Consider the following 18,889-nt stretch of genomic DNA (forward strand, 5'->3'; position numbering starts at 1 on the left):
CTCTCAGCCAGTAACCATTGATCTCTTCTCAACAACCACATTCAGATAAGACACAAAATACCCTTCCTCTAGCTAGAGCCTCTGTGCTGTTACATTTCCTCTGCCAAGTCAGAAACAAAGATGGAAAGATGTCTTTCCCCCCATCCACCTGAGATCCTCTGACTCTCACTTTCCAATGGAATCTGGTTGCCTAAGCTACCACGTCTCTAACTAGGCTAGCTCCTACTCACTCTATGCAACCTACTCCTTTGGCATCCCCCACCTTTCTAATGAATAGCTAATTAGCATTAAAAAGCTTGTCTTTAGTGAAGCAGACCTCTCCTAAGTTCTTAAACAGCTATGCAAAGATTATGAAAAGAATTCAAGAACCTAGGTCAGAGATCAGCAAACTTTCTCTGTAACTGACAGGTAATACATATTTTAGGCTTTGCAGGCCTTTTGGTCTCTGTCGAAACAACTCAAGCCTCCCACTATAGCTTGAGAGCAGTCATAGACAATATGTAAATAAATGTGTGGCTATATCCTAATAAAACTTTACTTTGGGACAAGAATAAAGTGTGACTTTCATATAATTTTTATGCATCACGGAATAGTCTTTTTCTTCCTCTAAAATTTTAATAAAAACCATTCTTAGCTCACAGGCTGTGCAAAAATAAGAAGCAAGCCAGATTTGGTTCACTGGCCATAAATTGCCAGGGCTGCCACAGATGATTAAGGGCCCAAGTATGCTACGACAGTAAGTTGTATAATAATAAACAGTAATGGATCAAAGAAGAAAGACACTGTCCAGGACCAAAAGTGTCAAAAGCTTCCTGGGGAAAATGGGATTTGGGCTGTAAAGGAAGGATAAAATTTAGACAAGCGATAGAAGGAAGGGAGGAAGGGGAAAAAAAAGATCTGTCTGTCTGGCATCTGGGTGGTAACAAGAGAAAAACAAATAATGAAAGAAGACTGAGGTTTATGGGGTTTATAGATGGGGGTTATAGACTGAGGCTTGTAATGGGGAAGCTGCAGGAGATGTGTGAGAGTCTTGAATATCACAATAAAGAATTTAAACCTGAGCCTTGCACGATCTCATTTTTAGATTATTCTTGCAGGGGAAATAAGGTGGGGGAGGTTGCAATCGAGTCTTAGGAGAAAACCCCACAGTTTTTCCTAACCAACAGACTTAGAAAAGAGGAAAATCCCCTAGAAGAGAAAGAAAAAAAGAGCGATTAGAAAAACAAGTGGAAAATCAGGGATGCATAACATCACCGAAGCTGCAGAGAAAAAGTGTCAAAGAAAATAATGTGGCTGTCAGGGAGTCAAAAGCAGTAGGGAGGTTAATTGAAAGAAATATAAGAGAAAAGCCATTGAATTAAATAGGCCACAGGAGATCACTGGTGAATTTAGAGAAGGAATATTAAAACCAGATTGCAAGGTGCAACGGCGGAGGTAGCCGGGACCCTTTTTGTTCAAAGAACTGTTTGTGTCAGGACCTGGGGAGCCAAACAGCATATAACAGGACCAGATTGGAAATTTGGCCCAATAGACACCTGAGTGAGGTCAGTCACATGTCAAATGCACACATAGCAGGTAGGAACAGCTGGCAGCACTGGTTCAGAAGTCAGAAAGGAATCTGGAATCAGACTAGAAGACTAGCGAGCATCCTGTCAGAGAATCAGGACAGCAAAGGATAATCAGCTATTGAAACACAGCAACTAAAAAGGAAAACTGGAATGTATCCCGATGACATCATGAAACCTACACTGCTAGAAAATGCCTGGCACAAAGTAGATACCCATTAGTATTTGTTGAATGAATTAATGCATTCTCAAATAATAACATATGGTGCCACATGAAAAGAGCATGAGTTTGCAATCAGGCCTTAATTTATATCCTAGCTACTTATTTATTTATCCATTCCATAAACATTTGTTATATGTTCTGGGAGTATACAAGACTCTAAGGGTCTGAAAATAAAACAAGCAGCTCTTGACTTTGCCAACTCACAGCTGATTGACAGAATCAAAAAGACAATCGCTCTGTAACATGTTAAGTGCTATGATCAATGTGCATGCAGAGTATACATGAACGTGTAAGCTCTAACCCACAGGCTCCCAGCGGTGATCTGTGCTCAGGCCTGAAGGGGCAAGAATATCAGGGAAGACCAGGGGAGGCGGATGTGCAGTGATTTGGAAGTGGTAGTGTGTATAATAATTCCAACCAGACAGAATAACAAGGGCAGATGTTCAGAGGTGAGTGAGCACAACTTGTTCAGGGAATGCAAGATGCTGAAGCACATCAAGAGCCAAAATGTGATGTGTTAGGTCAAAGGAGGGAAGCAGGATTGGAACAGATGAGGCCAGAGTGATAAATAGGAGCCAGATCACAAAGGACTTTGTGTGACACACTAGAGATTGGATTTTATCCTGAAGGTGATGGGAAGCAAATGAAGAATTTTAAGCAGGGAAGAGGCATGGTCATATTTGCATTTTAGAAATAGCAGCAGTGTGGAGGGTTGGTTGGGAGGAGATGGGGCTAGTCGTAGGGAGAATGATTTAATAGCTTACTGAGGTGATAAGTAGAAAATGATGAGGGCCTGAACTCAGCTAAGAGGCAGTGGGCACGTACAGTTCAGGAGACAGGAATGTCAAGGCATGGCATCTGATGATTTTTAGAGAATGAGGGAGAGAAAGGAGGCTTGGTGACTCCCCAGCTTCTGGCTTGGCCTCTGGGAAAGGGTAGCAGTAGAAGAGGAGGGAAAGGAAGAGGATAAAGAATGAATTTGAATCAACTTCCTTGCACGTTCCAAGCACTGTCTAAGGAACTTTACATACGTTACTTACTTTACATATGTCTTCACAACAAATCTGGCTAGTGTGTGCTATTAACCACATTTTCCAGATTAGAAAACTGAAGTTCAGAAAGCTTAACCCCCCCAGGCCACAACCAACACAGATGTTTTTCTGACCCTGGCTTGGAACAGGCATGTTGAAAGAGGGTAAGGACATCAGTTAACCCCGCAAGGCTGTTCACTGTGGGTGCCAGGCGCATCCTGCAGCAGATCCAGTCTCAGTCGGCTCCCTGGGGAGAGACTGTGAAGCTCGGGGAGCATTCTGTACATAGAAGAGCAAGCTCAGTGAGGTGTGGCCCCAGGGCAACTGCAAGAATAAGGCTCAGGGCAATCCCCGGGCCCCAGGTGAAAGGGCGGCCCTCCGCCGGAGCATCTCTCCCCCAGCCTGCATCTCTCCCCCAGCCTGAACGGCTGCCTCAGGATTCAATACCGATCTGGGAGGGGGAGTCAGCCTCCCTTCTCCTGCCTGGGATTGGCCCAGCCTCATCATATCTGACTCCCACAGAGCTGGGTCTCAGTGATGTCAAATAATTAGGAAAAGTGCAAAAAAAAAAAAAGTAATTCAGCTGGCAAGAGCCAGAGTCAGAATTTGACCTGTCTGTATGACTCCAAAGCCCATCTTCCTTCCACCTTCTCATGTTGGCATAGTCATCAAGTTAGGTAACAACGGAGGAGTTAGTTTGTGGGGAGTTGACAGTGATTTCCATTTTATTTTTCCCAGTTTTATTGAAATATTGTATAAGGTGTACAACAATTATTTGATGTATGTATATATCATGAAATGATTCACCTCACATAGTTACAAAAATTTTTTCCTTTGTAATGAGAGCTTTAAGATTTACTCCCTCAGAGGCAAATAGTGACTCTGTGGCATCTTACTTCACTGATGGGCAGTCACTGCAACGGGACATGGGGCGGACACGATAATATGGGTGCATGTAGTAACTACATTGTTTTTTCATGTGCAACCTTCATAAGAGTGTATATCAATAATACCTTTAAAAAAAGATTTACTCGCTTAGCAACGTTCAAATACACAATACTATTAATGTATTGTTAGCTACAGTCACCATATTGTATATGACATCCTCAGAATTTTTCTCTCTCATAACTGGGAGTTCATACCTTTCGACCACCTTCACCCAATTCCCACAACCCCCACCTCCAGCAATCACAAATCTGATCTCTGTTTCTATGAGTTTTTTCTAGATTCCACACATAAGTGAGATCATATAGTATTTATCTTTCTCTATCTGACTTATTTCACTTAGCATAATGCCCTCAAGATTCATCCATTTGTTGCAAATGACAGGATTTCCTTCTTTTTATGACTGAATAACATTTCTGTGTGTGTGTGTGTGTGTATTCACATTTTTTATCCATCCATCCATGTCTCCACTGACGGACACTGGATTGTCTCCAGGTTATTTCAACTCTCATGTGTTTTTCAAAACCCTCTCCTCCTGTGCATCCTACCACTATCCCCACTCAGGCTGAATCTTCTCTCACCCAACGATGGAAGCAGTTTTCTCCTGGTCTCTTTGCCTCCAGTCTTGCCCTCTCAAGACCATCTTCCAAACAGCTAGCAAAGTAAGCTGTTTAGAATAAGACAGATCTATCTAGAAGAGATATGACCTCGTCATTTCCCAGCTTACCCTTTAAAAGACCCTGATGAACTCAAGGTGCTTAGTCGGGCACAGGAACCCCCACTAAACTGGTCCTCCCTACATCTCAGCCTCACGGACCACTTCTTCAGACTTCTCTCTCCCCTCTCCCAGTCTGCAATGTCATGCTCCAGGGAGAGAGGCCTGTTTGTGGTTCAACCACATCCATTTTTATGTACTTAGCTTCTCGAACTTCTCAGGTTGTACCTTAACCCTAAACCACCTTTTATTTTCATTATTTCATTAACTCCTCATTATTCTTTTAAAATCAACTCAGTTGTCACTCCTCCAGGAAGCCTTTCCTGCCTCCTCAATACCCCTTTGCCAAAGCAGGATTAGGTGCCCCTCTTTTGCGGTCCCGTAATGCTCTATGCATAGCACATCATTGATCTGACGGTAGTTTTTTCTCTCTGTTTAAAGGTCTGTTTTCCCCACTAGCACAATTAAAAAAAAATGAGGGCAAGTGAGCATCTTCTACATCTATTTATCCCTAGTGTCTAACATGTAGTAGGTTCTCAGTCAGTATTTACAGCCTGAATGAGTTAGTATGAATTTTCAGAATCATGCTCAAGCCAACATACCAACAGATACATGCACGTACATATGCTCAGCACCTCCCCAGGACCAGATCTCAGCACCAGTGCTCCCCGGAACCCAGCTCATCTCACAGTGCAGTGAGTTAGGCATACTTGGGTGTTGTGCCATGTGAGATGAAGGTTTCCACCAGCTCATTCTGGGAACCTAAACAGGCTCTTTTTAACTCAGTCTCTTCTCTCTGTCTCTCTGTGTATGTTTTAAGACTCTAGCCTGCACTTGGGCTTTTAATCCATCTTTAAAACAACATTAATTATAACTTAACTTTAAAAACAAAGAAAAAAGAAGGAAAAAAGAAAAATACTTATTTCTAGTGAAAGAAATTGGTGTTAAGTGCAGGAACAGTGAACACCCAGTGAGATCTGCAGTGGGAAAGGCTCTTCAGATGGAAAGACTGAGTTTTGGATTGTATTCCAGTCTGGTGTGATATTGGGTTCATCCAACAGAGAGGTACCTAAAGTAGTGTCCAGCCCCAAAACATCCACATAGCTTTTGGAGTTACTTTTTCTGTTCATAGACATTGGCAGGGTATGTTAAGAGTATAGTTTTTACACCTGCAAAAATCTTCAGTGTCAGTGGCATACTGGACAACTCCAGTGAGACTCCTACTTCTGATTTTCTGATCCTTAAACTTCTTAGAAGTTTTTCATCGTAGCTCCAGACAGGACCAGGTACAAAATGTGCAGAGCCTACTGAAAAATGAAAATGCAGAGCCCTTTGTTCAAAAATCATTAAGAATGCTGAGGCGGCAATAGCAGAGCAATGAACCAAACCCTAGACCCCTCTAGACACAGGGCCTTGTGTGACTGTGCAGGTCACACACCCATGAAGCCAGCTCTGGCCCCAGTCCCCAGATTAATCCCAACTACTTCTAATGTATTAGACACTTCTCTGATTTAATTCTCTGCTCTCCCTAGTCACGAAGTGGGACCTCTTCTAGCTCTTTATCTGAGCTCTTAGACCCCAGCCTCTTTCTAAGCACTTTCCCTTGGGGAGGCTTGTGCCACTATCATGCTTAGTCTCCCGCTATTGACAAACTGCATGTGAAAGAGCTTGTTCTGTCTCTCCTCTTCCCAGCTTGGCCAGGATCCACGTACAGAGGAGGCTGTAGATCTAGCCTCAAGTTCTGCAATAGGGAAAATCTCCATGGGTCTGAGAGGGAGCAGCATCTAATAAGTCACGAGGTCTCTGCCCACCGAGGTCCCTCCCCATATGCCAGCAACCACCACCATGGGCATGCTGGGAAGACCTCCCACCCAGGCCTTTGCCCTGGGTTCAGAGTCTGTGCCCTACCTAAACAGGCACTGCGAACAACTGGAGGCCACACACACAACAGAAGGTTCTGTTTTCCAGGTACTGAGGGCTGTAATCCCTAACCCCACATGCTGGCAGCCCATCAAGGGGGGAGAAGGGGCAGAGGGAGAGTTTGGGGAGAGGCACCCACACCAGATTCTGTGGCCTGCAGGTGACAGGCTGCCTAAGAGGAACAGGTAGGAAATTGTCGGGGGAGGAGGAGTGAGGGAGGGCAGCAGAGACCAAAAGCACTAAAGTACAGATAATGCAAGGGGTCAGGTCCAGGGCAGGCTGGGGAGAGGCTCTGCAGAAGGGGAGGAGAGGGTCAAGGGTGTCCCAGAGCTGACTGCCTACCCCTCCCTCATTCAGGGGCCTGTGACAGCCACCACATTTGAAGCCATGGTCAGTGGGGACGATGAGCAGAGGCACTGTGTTGTATGCGGGGACCGAGCTACAGGCTATCACTTCCACGCCCTGACTTGTGAGGGCTGCAAGGGCTTCTTCAGGTGAGAGCTCTCCGCCGAGAGGAAGGTGCTGGCACGTGCCCAGGCTAGCCCGGCTACGCTACGCCGGCATCCCAGAGCCCCACCATCCTGTGGCTAGCCCGCTACATCCTGCCAACCTCAACACTGCATAAACAGGTAGCATAATAACAGAGGGAAGGCTGAGCGTTTATCCTATGGACACAATCCCTTAGTCAGGAGTACTTATTATGTACTGAATGCCTGCAAAGCACGACCTACGCTCTCCTGAGTGACCCTGTGCCCCCTGAAATACTTGAGATGTGTTGTACCCCATCTACCCTTGGGGACCTTTGGGCACAGCTCAGATTAGCCCGTGCAACCACTGGTTCTTTTACTCCATGCCATCTCAGCTCCTCACATACCTGCCTGCTCACCGCTATCCCCAACCCTCACACGGGCCCTGGCTCCCACAGACGAACAGCTAGCAAAAGCACCTGTCTCACCTGCCCCTTTGCTGGAAGCTGCACGGTCACCAAGGCCCAGAGGCGCCACTGCCAGGCCTGCAGGTTGCAGAAGTGCCTAGATGCTGGCATGAGGAAGGACAGTGAGTTGGCCCCCACCATCCCAAGAATCCACTATGTCTCTGCTTTGCCCTTGTTCCCACAGCGTATTCTCCACACAGCCTGCAGAGAATGCTTCTTGAAACAAATCAGATGATGCCACAATTCTGTTCAAAACCTCTAATGGCTCCTCATCTCTTACGGTCCATGATCTCATGGTCTAGTTCCCAGCCCCACCCCCATACCACCTCTCAGATTTTATTTCCTACTCTTCCCCCTTGCTCAATCTATCCCAGCCACGCTGACTCCCAGTGCCACCCTCAAACACGCCAGGCCCTCTCTATTCACTTGCACTCGCACTTGTCACACCCACTCCCCAGAACACTGCCCCTAGATACTCTCCTGGTTTGCTTTTTCTCTTCTAGCTTGCAAGTACAGTGCCTGTCACTTAGTAGGTACTTGATAATTGTTGACTGCTTAATGCTTTTGCTCTGTGCCAGGAATTAGGCTGTGCTCCCAACAGATAATGTAACTAGGCCGTGCAGAAGTCAGCTTGCCCAGTTTCATTCAGCTACAAAGTTGTAGAGTCAGTATGCCAACTCATCTGACTCCCAAATCCCTGCTTTTTCCATGAAATCACATTGCTCTCCATATGGAGCAGTGGAAAGGAAACTGCAGAGGTAAAAAAAATTTGGCTTGAATTGTCTACATCACTTAAATATTTTGTGACCTTGGGCCTGTCACTGGAATGTCAGCCTCTTTACATTTCTAAAATATATGGTTAATATCACCTATCCTCTCTATACACAGGATTGTTTCATCCAGGGAGGTTTGAAATTTTGCCATGCAAACTTAAGGTGATGTTTTAGGTATCAAGAGCTCTCCCTGGGCAATGTTCCCCAGAAGCCAGACATCTCACGGTGGCCCCCCTTACTCCCCAGCATGCTTCACTCTCCACAGTGCACTGTTTCCCGCTGCAGGGCCTCCCAGGGTAGGGAAAGCATGCAGGAAGCCCGTGCCCCCTGGAGCCTCTGGGACCCCACCAGGACCAAGGAGGCCTCAGGAACTCCTCTCCCTCTCTGCATCTTCACTGGGAAGGGCATCTGAGGGGTCTCAAACTGGGGGCTGGCAGAGCGGGGCTGTTCTCTGCTGGTCTCAATGGCTTTGCCACATCCCTTGTCCGAGCACAGTGATCCTGTCGGCAGAAGCCCTGGCACTGCGGCGAGCAAGGCAGGCCCGGCGACGGGCACAGTGCGCGCCAATGCTGCTGAGCAAGGAGCAGAAAGAGCTGGTTCGCACCCTCCTCGGGGCCCACACCCGCCACATGGGTGCCATGTTTGACCAGTTTGTGCAGTTCAGGGTGAGCACCCACAGGATTTGGGTTGGAATGTGACCAAGGGGTGCCCCAGGAGGCTGGCCGGAGGGAGGGGGCTGTGTGCCATGCACTAAAATAGAGAACAGGACATCTCCAGAACCGCAGACCACACAGGCTTCTTGGCCTGGACCCTGTCCAAGGCCCAAAGGAGGTCACCACAACCAGAGCCCCTCCCTCAGGCTCTGATCTCTACAGCCTCCAGCTCATCTCTTCATCCACCACCAGCCCTTGGCCACCCTCGCCCCGGGACTGCCTCTGCTCATGCACTTTGCAGACATCAACACTTTCATGGTGCAGCAAATCATCAAGTTCACCAAGGACCTGCCCCTCTTCCGGTACTGACCTCCCCTTACCTTTCAGGAAAAAAAACTCTGGTAAATTACAATCTGCCCCACCCACCAAAGTCCCTGACAAACTAATGCATCCCTCTGCCTTTCCAAGCCTGGGTCTTGAATTGCCAACTTTAAGTATCTCAGTCATAGCTAAGAGTCCCTCTCTGTCTCTGAAGCTCACGGTAGAGTCTACAGTGTCCTCATTTCCTGCTCCCCACAGGTCCCTGCCCATGGAGGACCAGATCTCCCTTCTCAAGGGAGCAGCTGTAGAAATCTGTCATATCGCACTCAATACCACCTTCTGTCTGCAAACACACAACTTCTTCTGTGGGCCTCTTCGCTACACAATAGAAGATGGAGTCCATGGTGAGACGGTGCTGGAATAGTAGAGGACGTGTGTCCTTGTGGGATGGTATGTGGCGAAGTACGAAGCTCCTAAGCCTCGTGTTTCCCACAGTGGGGTTCCAGGAAGAGTTTTTAGAGTTGCTCTTCCACTTCCATGGGACACTGCGGCGACTGCACCTCCAGGAACCTGAGTATGTGCTCATGGCTGCCATGGCCCTCTTCTCTCCCGGTAAGTAGTCCCAAAAGCCCAGAAGCTTTTATTCCACCACCTGGACCCAAACTCCCAGCTCCCGGAACCCACCCATCCCAGGCCTTTTAGTCTTTAAACCTATGAACAGTTTCCCCAGCCTCGGCCCACTGGGGAACTGCAGCCCAAGCCCCCACCCCAACCTTGCTCTTCCCCACTCCCCATCTTACAGACCGGCCTGGGGTTACCCGAAGGGAGCAGATTGATCAGCTGCAAGAAGAGATGGCACTGACCCTGCAGAGCTACATAAAAAAACAGCGACCAAGGCCCCAGGATCGGTACAGTGGGAGACTGGGGGCTTGGAGGCTGCCCAGGGCAGGAGGGGGCCGGAGAAACACCGAGCTCAGGATGAATCCTTTGCTGTCCTGCCCTTTGGGAAACCAAGTCCCTTGGGAGTCTAGTCCTTCCTTCCTGTCTCATATAGTTCTGGCATCCAAATTGCTTCTACTGCTGTTTTATCTCTTTTTTCCAGATTTTTTTTTATTCAGGAGAGATGCAAAGTAGTAGCTCACAGGCTCTATCCAACAGCATTCCTGAAATTGATGGTATCCATCATCTCACCAATCCAACTTCCCCAGTCTAAAGCAGCTGTTTGAGAGTCTTGTTCATTCCTTTTTCTTTCCCCTCCTCTCCTCTGGGCCAGTTCCTTTAATTTTTCATTCCCCTTGAAGTCACGATCATTCAGTTTCATGACCAAACTCAGTCCGTGGTTCAACAGTCCCTGATCTATCCAAGCTCTGAGTTATGCTCCCCCTCTGTCCTTGCTGCCAGAAGAGGACTGCTTTACACCGCAGAACACACCCACCTTCTAGAATCTGCTCTAGAAGGCTAGATGCTCAGATCCCACATGGCTGACGCTCTGGCCAAGTCTGGGGCTTTCTTCACACTTGCCCCTCAGGAAAACAGCACGGTGAGAGAAGACGGTGTCAGGCAGAGGCCGCTGTAGGGACCTGCAGAACCGTCAATAAGTTTGCCATACCACAGCATGATTTTCTCTGGCATTCACACATAGCTTCACTGAGGGGCAGGTCAGGGGATCGGGGTCTCGAGACAAGACTCTCAGCTGCCCTATTTCCCTTCTCTTCCCCCGGTGACCTCAAAGGTTTCTGTACGCGAAGCTGCTGGGCCTGTTGGCTGAGCTCCGGAGCATTAACAACGCGTATGGGTACCAGATCCAGCACGTCCGGGGACTGTCCGCCATGATGCCCCTGCTCCAGGAGATCTGCAGCTGAGGCCCCCGCTCACCTCCGGCCCGGCCTGCCCGGACTCACTGTACTAGAACGGGGAAAGGCTGGGCCCAGCGCTTGGCACCAGTAGGAAGGGAGCCCAGTGAATACAATGAAAGACTAAAGAGAAACTGCCTCTTCATGCAGTCACGGGAGGGGTCGGGGCTTAGCAGGAGGACAAAGTTGTTCTCTGGAAGCACAGAACACAGGGAAGGAGGAAGCCTCAGGGCTAAGAGGCAAAGAAGCTCCTTCTGGGAATGGGTGGGTCCCAATTTGTGAGGTCAGAGATTTAGCCCTTCAGCCCTTCTTTCCCAGCCTTGGGAGACCCTGGGATGGCAAACAGGATGGGGAGCTAATCCCAGGCAGACTTTGCTGCTCTGAAGAGGAGGAGGCTAGGAGCTTTGATCCACACGGAGTGAGGGGAGAAACTTGGGCTGGACAGACCCCTTAATCCTTCTCCCTTAGTCCAGAGCCACAGACATGAAGGTGATGACACTGAGGCTGGTGGCAGAAGAGGGAGCCTCATGCCACTGCCCCATCAGCCGCCCCTGTGGCAGCTGCAGTTCTGAGGAGAGCATGGTCCTACCACCCACACTGCTCCTGGGACCTAGGTCACCCAGCAAGGTGGGCTCTGGAGAGGGGCCTGGTCTCTGGCCCTGGGCACCTGACTCAGAGGTCCCAGCTGCTGTGCGGGCTGGCTCGGGGACAACCTCAGCCCACGGTGATGCTGAAGCCACAGTGGAATCTGTTGCGCCAGTGACTGAGAAAGGCTCCAAGGGCTAGGGTGACGGGGAGCGGGGGCATCTTCTTCTCCAGCACAGCACCCACACACCAGTTACTATCCACCAAGCCTGTTGGGGAGAATACAGACTCGGTTATTTCACAGGGCTTGGAGAAAGGGGTCAGCAGAAGTAACGTGTCGCCTCCTTCCCTCTGTCCCCACCCAGTCCCTCAGCACCTTGAGTGCCATCTCAATAGTCCTCACCTCTAAACACCATGTTGGCCTGGGGCAGAGTCAGGTGGTAACCGAAGGAGAAGGTCGTGTCTTGTAGTCTCGTGTTCGCCTCAAACTCCACTCCAACTTGAACCTAAGAACCGCGGGCAAGGACGGAAGAGGGGTCTGTCTCAATGAAGACAGGAGGGGTCCTGGCAGAGGACTCTCCTCAGCAGAATGGAGGCATGCAGGAGGTTTAGGTGTAGTGGGGGCAGGAAGGAGGAGGTCAGCAGGTTCCGCATGGCCTGAACGGGTACAGGGTCCCAACTGACTTGCTGGGGCTGGGGGTGGGATCAGTGGTCTCACCTGTTCATTTGCCCTGTGGTAATAACTCGCATGGGCCCCACCTGATCCCACATTCAATGTAGCTACCCAGTGTACAGCTGTAAAAAGCAAAGTACAGGAGAAAAGGGGAATTATTGCAGTAGGACACAGGCCAGGAACCCCAGCCAAGCCCACAATTTCCCCTCCTCATCCCGTACCAGAGTACTTCCCAGCCAGTGTTAAGATGGCGCCTTCCTCGCCTGGCCGCCGGTGATAAACTAGCTCTCCTCCCAGCACCAGCCGGTGAGTGAGGCTCTGCAGGAAGTGGGCAACCATGATCACTGCGGGGGAGGGCGAGACACGGAGTCAGCTTAGAGGCCACATCCAGACCTGTCCCCTCACCCCCAGAAGCCCCCACCCCAGCCTGCCCAAGAACTTTCTTTCCTAATCCTTGAACTGCACAGACGACCAAGAGGCACAGCATGTGGGCAGCCAAGATAAAACAAACCCTGTTCCAATTCCTCACCCGATTCCCCAATCAGGTCAGGATTTCCTAGGGTCAGAGTGGCTGTGTAGTCATCTCCCCGATACTCGCCATCAAACTGCCACGTCAGGAACTTGGCCTGCTGCGTCTGGGTAGGGAGAGCAAGAAGTAAAACCTCCCCCACTCTTTACGATCACTGTTGCCTCTGCTACTCCCCCTGGAGCCCTGAAGCCCCCAGAGCAGGACACTCATGGAGGACGGAGAAAGAGGAAATGCTTCAGTGGATGGAGGCAGGACCCACAGGTCACCTGGAAGACAGCCTTGGCTCGGAGCCGCTCTGCCAGGAGGAGCAGGACCTGGGCATTGAGGCTGCCACTGCTGTCCATATCCCCTACCACAGTGGGGAACACCTGTTGAAGAGTGTAGACAGTAAGACTGAGCCCGATGGCACCGCTCAACCTAGAGAGTACTACGTGGGATTTCTTTAGCAGTCCCTAGCGCCCCCTAGTGGAGCCACAAAGACAAACTGGCTCGTGATAGAAGTGTTTCTCCGCCCTCTCCCATTCAGAAGAAACGGGAAGCAGGTAGGTGGCCTGCTCAGTCTTCCCCATAACACACACACATTTCCTCCTCCTCCTGGGTCCCAGGTGGGCTTTTAGGGAGGTGACACAGGTGTGTGGAGCCCTCACCTCAGTGGGGCTAAGCTGCCAGTCCCCTGCATACGCCGCGTGGAGGTGATAGCCTGGCAAGCCCAGAGCACTCATGTGCACGGTGTGAGCCACCTAAGGAAAGAGAAGTCACTGGAGGAGAGAGCATTCCTGCTCCATTTCAGCCCCCCATCCCACCCTTCATCTTCTCCCGGTTCAGAAGGGCTCTTAAGAATCCCAAATATTCCAACATATACAGAGGGCCATCAGGTTAAAAGCAGTAAGTCCCACAGGCAAGGGGAGTAAGAGAGCCCCACACCCTCCCTCGTTTGTCCCAGACGAGCTAGTTAAGGCTGGAGCACAAAGCAAGCAAGAGGAGGACCCAGGGACAGGCAGAGAGGGGTCGGAAGGAGGGGCCAGAGAAGGGAGAGCACCTGGAAATGGCTGCTCAGAGCCTTGTTGACAACGAGCTTCACTCCCTCCATCTGTGCTGGGAATACATCTGAAGGGGGTGGAGGGGAGGGGAAGGGAAGGAATAAGCACAGACAAGGCCCCTACCCCAAGAAGCAGTTTGCCCTCTTCATTCTAAATGAAGCTCTTTGGAGGAACTGACCTCCTTTCAAGTCCTGCAACGAAATGCTCCACTCCAGTGGGGCACCTGATCCTCCCTGATGCCCCAGCTCTGATCTCCCCTTTCCTGCTCCCATCACTGAACACCCAGTATTCAAGACCCTCTTCTCTTCTATCCCTTCAATTTGAGACACCCAAATGTCAAATTCTCACCTTTACATAGCCGGTGCAGCTCATCGAAGCTCCCAGGGTTGGGCAGAGGTTCCTCTCGACGCGGGCTGCGGCGGGGCAAAGCCCTCATCGGTGCCAGGCCTAACGTGTTCCCCATTTCAGTCCAAAGGCAAGAGGAGGGGCTGGGATTGGCCTGGGAAAGGATGCTATTGCTCCCTCTACCCTCCGCGGGCCCCAGCCCCCATCATCCGACTCTCCTGTCCCAGAAACTGCCACATGGTCCGACGCTAGACCTGGAACAGGAAGAGTTGGGGAAGAGGGCTCCGGTGGGGAGACTGAACCCCACTCCCGACCCATCTTTGATCCCTCATTCCACCTGTCACCCTGTCCCCTCCCCCCACTCTCTAATCCTAGCCCCCATCACAGACCTCACCGAGCTTCCTAGTCTTTCTACTATTCATTCCTAGACCTCAGGGCGAGGTTTGCAAGGAAGCAGTAGCCCTTACTGTCTCAGGCCATCATGCAACCCGTTTCCCCCCGGCACACCCCGGTCATCTTGATGGGGGCGGCCATCTTGAGTGATGGCAGAACTGCGGCTTCACACCTTATTTACAGCGTAGTCGTGAACGCCATCTTGGAACCGGGCAAAAAAGACCTCAAAGACCAACCCTCCCCTGATTGGGCCCCGCCCAGTGATGGACGGGCGGGGGCAGCTGCCTCGATCTCGATCTCCCAGAGGCCAATAAGGAGAAGAGGCAGCAAAGGAGCGGCCGACCGCCCGTCCAGAGAGCTCCAACCCCGCCAACCTCAAAGACGGGCGGGACTCGATGGGGAGCTGCTTCGACTTACTCAAGTGGTTGGCCTGAGATCGTCCAGCCTGTCCGAGGTCGCGGAAAACCTGTCGGCGTCCAAGACACTAGCGGGAGCATGTTGGGGCTTGGGGCACTGAAGCTCCCTCCACCGTGCAGCCTGAAGACTCGGCGTTTTGCGAAGGGTGGCAGAGGGAACGACTGCCTGCGAACCCCCGTTCATATCGATCCTCGCACGCACGCACACCCCAGGGACGCCTCAGAGCCCTGCACAGCACACCACAGCACACGGCACACTTCCGAATGAGTGCTCCTCGCGAGCACAGCCCTTCCTAGGACACGGACCCACAGCTCCCGCTTGGAGGCCTACCCTTCTCAAAGTTCTCCCTCTTGTCCTCTTGGTGGAACGAGAACGGACGTGAGAGCTTGGGATGGAGGAGCAGGGGTTACAGCCTTCGTTCTAGCAAAACTGTTCCCTACAGCAGCTGCCCCCTGTAGTTACTTCCTTCCCTGATTCCCCGAGCAAAGTTGACAAATAAAATCTGTGAATATGGACTCTGGGTCTCCAAATACACTTCATGCCAGAGCCAGGGCAAGGCAGTAGAGTGCCCTTCAAATACCGAGCGCTCCACGGGGGGATAATTGAAGATGCAGTAAGACTTCCTGGGCTCTGGTCACCTCCTGCAGCCCCCTCACCTCTCCACCAACTCTCAGGAATGTTCTACCTGTCAGGGTGAAAGATACAAATGCCCCTGATATCTGCTTAGCTGATTTCACCCAAATGCCTTAGACCTGGGGAATGTACTTCTGCCCTCCCTCACAATCAGGCCTGGGACACGGCCTGAGGCCTTGGTCAGAGGGACGGTGTGGCCCCTGCTGACTCATACTGGCTGACCACCACTTAGAACTGATAAGGTGGTCCAATGACCAGGGTCCTTCGACCTTGATCCTTGGTAGAAGCCTCACATCCACCTCTTCTGCCGGAGCCCTCCAACTAGGAGGGGAAGGGCAGAGGCTGCTTTCTGAATTTGTTTTATTGGGGGTGGGGTGTGCTCTTTGATCAGCACACGGAGGGTCATTCTGGGCTCTCCTATTTTCTTCCTCATCTCATTACATATTAACTCAAAAAGAGACAGTCAGTCACACCTGACCCCTGGCCCCAACCTTTATTCTACTAACCCTCACTCCCCTCACTCCTGTCCCTGATTTCAACTCCTTTCTCCTATCCCCCAATACCTCTCTGCCAAGTTGCGATAACGGGGGTATAGTTGGGGAGAACAGGACAGATACTGAGGGCTGAGGGCTTGTTATGTCAGAGCTTTCCAGAGAAAAACTAGGAATCCTGCTCCCTGAAGCGTTAAAGTGTGAGGAGTACTACCCCCAAGCCCTGAAAGCATGACTCTCACATAGGCCCGGTGTATGCCCCCTTGGCCTCCACCCCAGCCCACACCCCGCCTCCCACCCCATCCCCATGCATCCCCCACATGCTTGTTCTCTCCTCCCCCATTTCTCCAACTTGTTTACTCCAACATAGCCCCCGCCCCACTGGTCCCTTCCACAGTCCTTATCACCTGACAGGAGGGTGGGGAGGCAGACAGGTATATAGCCCCTGCCTCCCCTGCCAGGCCAGGCACAGACGGCAAGGGCAGGCGCACCTACTCGGTACATTAAGGGAACAAGTGGTGTGAGCAGGACCTCAAGAGGACCAGGTTTTCACTGTGGGAAGGGAGGGAACCACGGGGGGTGGGAGGGGTGCACCTCGGTAGGGCCCCTGGGGAAGGGCTGAAGCCCGTTCAGCTTCAGCATCCTCCAACTGTTCCCAGGCCACCCTCCCCGCCATTACCGCCATGAAGCTGCTTGCGATGACTGTGCTGCTTGTTACCATCTGTAGCCTTGAAGGTGGGTGTCATATAGAAAGGGGCCCCAAGGAGGAGAAGGTGCTAAGGGTCCTGGCTAACCATCTGTCCGTGCTCCTATGCCCAGGTCTGGCAACCAGAGGGCTCAAAAGGATCATTCCCTTTGTAAAGCCCAGAAAGCCCACCCAGAGACCTGGAGCTGGATACCTGTTTGGGGAAGGGTTGAGAGCTGGGGCTGGGTGCTGGCAGAGGTGTGGCAGGAGGCCAGGACTCATTGTTGGGGCGGCAGCTAAGAAGACTGTGTGTGTGTGTGTGTGTGTGTGTGTGTGTGTGTGTATGTGTGCGTGCGTGCGTGCGTGCGTGTGTGTGTGTGTTTGTGCAGGGGCTCTGGTTCGGAGACAGGCAGAAGAGCCGAGCCTGCAGAGCCTGGTCTCTCAGTACTTCCAGACCGTGACCACCTACGGCAAGGAGCTGATGGAGAAGGCCAAGGGCCAAGAGCTGCAGGCCCAGGCCAAGTAAGTCTCAGCAAAAGGGGTTCAGGGATTTCTTCTGTTTCTAGGGTCTGTTCCTCTGCCCAGTGGAGGGCTGCCTCTCCACCTAGCAGCTTTGCCATGCCAGGAGGAGCCAGGCACTAGTTTGGGGACCTGGGTCTCACCTTCCACTGCCAATAAGGCCCCTGGCAGTGCCTAGAGTCCCTCACCCTGACCTCTAATTCCTCCCGTATCCAGGGCTTACTTCGAGAAAACACAGGAGCAGCTGACACCCCTGGTCAAGAAGGCTGGAAGTGATCTGATTAACTTCTTCAGCAATTTCTTGGACCCCAAAACACAGCCTGCCGCCAAGTGAGGTGTCCAGACCATTGTCTTCCATTCCCAGATGACCCCTAGAATACCCACTGGCCAGGCCTACAGCCCCTCTTCCTACCCAGTCCTGTTTTCTACAATAAATATTGAAGGAGTCCAGCTGTGAGCCTGGTGTGTTTGGAGGACTGGGAGAAGCCGGGGCAGTTGGGGAGAAGCAGGAGGGCGGGCAGGGAGGAGTCTGCTTCTAGTGGGAGGGCTTTGGTGTGAAGGGGTGGAGAGGGGGTTGAAGAGGCGGAGGGAACAAGGTGCGTGCCTGCGACTCTTCTCCGAACCCAAGGACTCTTCCCATGAGCCTGAGAGCGGCTCTGTAGTTGAGACTAAAGAGCCTCTTCATTGCACGTGGAACTGTGGACAATAGGAAAGATTCATAAGCTGAATCCCTAGACTCCTGGAGGTCCCAGGAAATCAGGGGGCCCCTCGGAATATCCTCTTGCTCATTCTATGAACAGGAGAAAGCTTCCCAAAAGTGAACCCAAAAATGTCACTCTCAATTCCCTCCTAAGCCAGGGGAACACTGTGCTTCCCCCGATGCTACAGTTAAAAGGCCTGGGTTCAATCTTCTCCTCAAAAGTGCTCTAATCCTTCACACTCAAAACCTCTCACCTAGACCTTCTGCCTGGGGAACACCCATTCCAAGCCTCTGGCCCACCACTGTCTGGGTGCTACCCACAGATCTGGCCTACTAGCCATCTCAGAGCTGTGAACTAGTAGGCATGACAGTCAGTTAAAGACCTGACAGGTCTCCAACTTGGTGGGTGTGGGACTAGAGACACTCTAGGAACTGTGATGCCTGGATTAAATCAAAATGGAATGAAAATCAGGCTGGGCTGATGCAAGAGATTCACAATCCCAAAACGTAGGGCAAGGGAAAAGGAGGTACTTCCCAGATAAAGTTTATTTCCACTTTACCTTTAAAGCACTTACTGCCCTACCCTGACTCATTTCTTCTAGTTCATCTGAAATCACCTTTTCCCAGACACCAGAGGTGACTCCATTTTCTTCTCTATATTGATCAACCTCTTTAGCCTGGCCTTCAAGACTTTCAGCACTGAGAATTACTTTCCTCCCCTGTATCTGTGTTTTTCTCATGCCCAGAAGTACTCAGGGACAAAGAGATCTCAGTCTGTCACTTGCAAGATAACGTTGGACGGGTTAATTAATTTCAGAGAGCCTGAATTTCTCACAGGGCTAGTGAGCAGAACAAATGGCACGAAGAGCTGGGAAACACATTGAAAAATGTGAAGCATTATGCAGTGTAAAGAATTACCCAGCAGGGGACTTGCCAGGGGATGCTA

General features: G+C 51.0%; 3 protein-coding genes across 7 annotated transcripts; 2 read left to right on the plus strand and 1 right to left on the minus strand.

Moving 5' to 3' along the window:
• The first annotated feature begins 3,596 nt into the window (after window positions 1–3,596).
• On the plus strand, window positions 3,597–10,951 carry NR1I3 (nuclear receptor subfamily 1 group I member 3). Of its 3 annotated transcripts, none has more exons than XM_017678164.3 (9): window positions 3,597–6,447; window positions 6,757–6,893; window positions 7,325–7,455; window positions 8,602–8,771; window positions 9,012–9,121; window positions 9,339–9,484; window positions 9,576–9,692; window positions 9,883–9,988; window positions 10,813–10,951. In XM_017678164.3, exons 1-9 carry the CDS (start codon window positions 6,307–6,309, stop codon window positions 10,940–10,942), a joined length of 1,188 nt encoding a protein of 395 aa, XP_017533653.1. In that variant the 5' UTR covers window positions 3,597–6,306; the 3' UTR covers window positions 10,943–10,951. The 3 variants fall into 3 exon arrangements, with proteins under 3 accessions (XP_017533653.1, XP_017533652.1, XP_073077400.1); XM_017678163.3 differs by having other exon boundaries at window positions 3,604–6,447; window positions 8,982–9,121; XM_073221299.1 differs by lacking the exon at window positions 3,597–6,447 and adding an exon at window positions 6,467–6,584 and having other exon boundaries at window positions 8,982–9,121.
• TOMM40L (translocase of outer mitochondrial membrane 40 like) lies at window positions 10,164–14,655 on the minus strand. 2 transcript variants are annotated; one of them, XM_017678165.3, is made up of 10 exons: window positions 14,495–14,654; window positions 14,109–14,359; window positions 13,760–13,827; window positions 13,368–13,460; window positions 12,987–13,088; window positions 12,721–12,826; window positions 12,413–12,535; window positions 12,237–12,313; window positions 11,922–12,024; window positions 10,164–11,787 (listed from the first exon to the last, which is right to left on the minus strand). In XM_017678165.3, exons 2-10 carry the CDS (start codon window positions 14,221–14,223, stop codon window positions 11,648–11,650), a joined length of 927 nt encoding a protein of 308 aa, XP_017533654.1. In that variant the 5' UTR covers window positions 14,224–14,359; window positions 14,495–14,654; the 3' UTR covers window positions 10,164–11,647. The 2 variants fall into 2 exon arrangements, with proteins under 2 accessions (XP_017533654.1, XP_073077401.1); XM_073221300.1 differs by lacking the exon at window positions 12,987–13,088 and having other exon boundaries at window positions 14,495–14,655.
• A 1,779-nt stretch (window positions 14,656–16,434) lies between these two features.
• Window positions 16,435–17,693, plus strand: APOA2 (apolipoprotein A2). 2 transcript variants are annotated; one of them, XM_017678157.3, is made up of 4 exons: window positions 16,435–16,584; window positions 16,699–16,774; window positions 17,114–17,246; window positions 17,460–17,693. In XM_017678157.3, exons 2-4 carry the CDS (start codon window positions 16,723–16,725, stop codon window positions 17,575–17,577), a joined length of 303 nt encoding a protein of 100 aa, XP_017533646.1. In that variant the 5' UTR covers window positions 16,435–16,584; window positions 16,699–16,722; the 3' UTR covers window positions 17,578–17,693. The 2 variants fall into 2 exon arrangements, with proteins under 2 accessions (XP_017533646.1, XP_017533647.1); XM_017678158.3 differs by having other exon boundaries at window positions 16,505–16,537.
• The last annotated feature ends 1,196 nt before the right edge of the window (window positions 17,694–18,889 follow it).

Source organism: Manis javanica, chromosome 14, assembly GCF_040802235.1.
Source record: "Manis javanica isolate MJ-LG chromosome 14, MJ_LKY, whole genome shotgun sequence".
In the NCBI taxonomy this organism is placed as follows: domain Eukaryota; kingdom Metazoa; phylum Chordata; class Mammalia; order Pholidota; family Manidae; genus Manis; species Manis javanica.

What these genes read in the sequence shown, in the direction of transcription:
- NR1I3 (XM_017678163.3), top strand. Translation starts at nt 6,307, where the DNA reads ATGCCAGCAACCACCACCATGGGCATGCTGGGAAGACCTCCCACCCAG. An exon ending in ACCAGTTTGTGCAGTTCAGG is followed by an intron (nt 8,772 to 8,981) that starts GTGAGCACCCAC and finishes TGATCTCTACAG; the next exon opens with CCTCCAGCTCATCTCTTCAT. An exon ending in AAGGACCTGCCCCTCTTCCG is followed by an intron (nt 9,122 to 9,338) that starts GTACTGACCTCC and finishes TGCTCCCCACAG; the next exon opens with GTCCCTGCCCATGGAGGACC.
- TOMM40L (XM_017678165.3), bottom strand. Translation starts at nt 14,223, where the DNA reads ATGGGGAACACGTTAGGCCTGGCACCGATGAGGGCTTTGCCCCGCCGC. An exon ending in GCTGCACCGGCTATGTAAAG is followed by an intron (nt 13,828 to 14,108) that starts GTGAGAATTTGA and finishes CACCCCCTTCAG; the next exon opens with ATGTATTCCCAGCACAGATG. An exon ending in ACCACAGGGCAAATGAACAG is followed by an intron (nt 12,025 to 12,236) that starts GTGAGACCACTG and finishes CGCGGTTCTTAG; the next exon opens with GTTCAAGTTGGAGTGGAGTT.
- APOA2 (XM_017678157.3), top strand. Translation starts at nt 16,723, where the DNA reads ATGAAGCTGCTTGCGATGACTGTGCTGCTTGTTACCATCTGTAGCCTT. An exon ending in TACCATCTGTAGCCTTGAAG is followed by an intron (nt 16,775 to 17,113) that starts GTGGGTGTCATA and finishes GTGTTTGTGCAG; the next exon opens with GGGCTCTGGTTCGGAGACAG. An exon ending in GAGCTGCAGGCCCAGGCCAA is followed by an intron (nt 17,247 to 17,459) that starts GTAAGTCTCAGC and finishes TCCCGTATCCAG; the next exon opens with GGCTTACTTCGAGAAAACAC.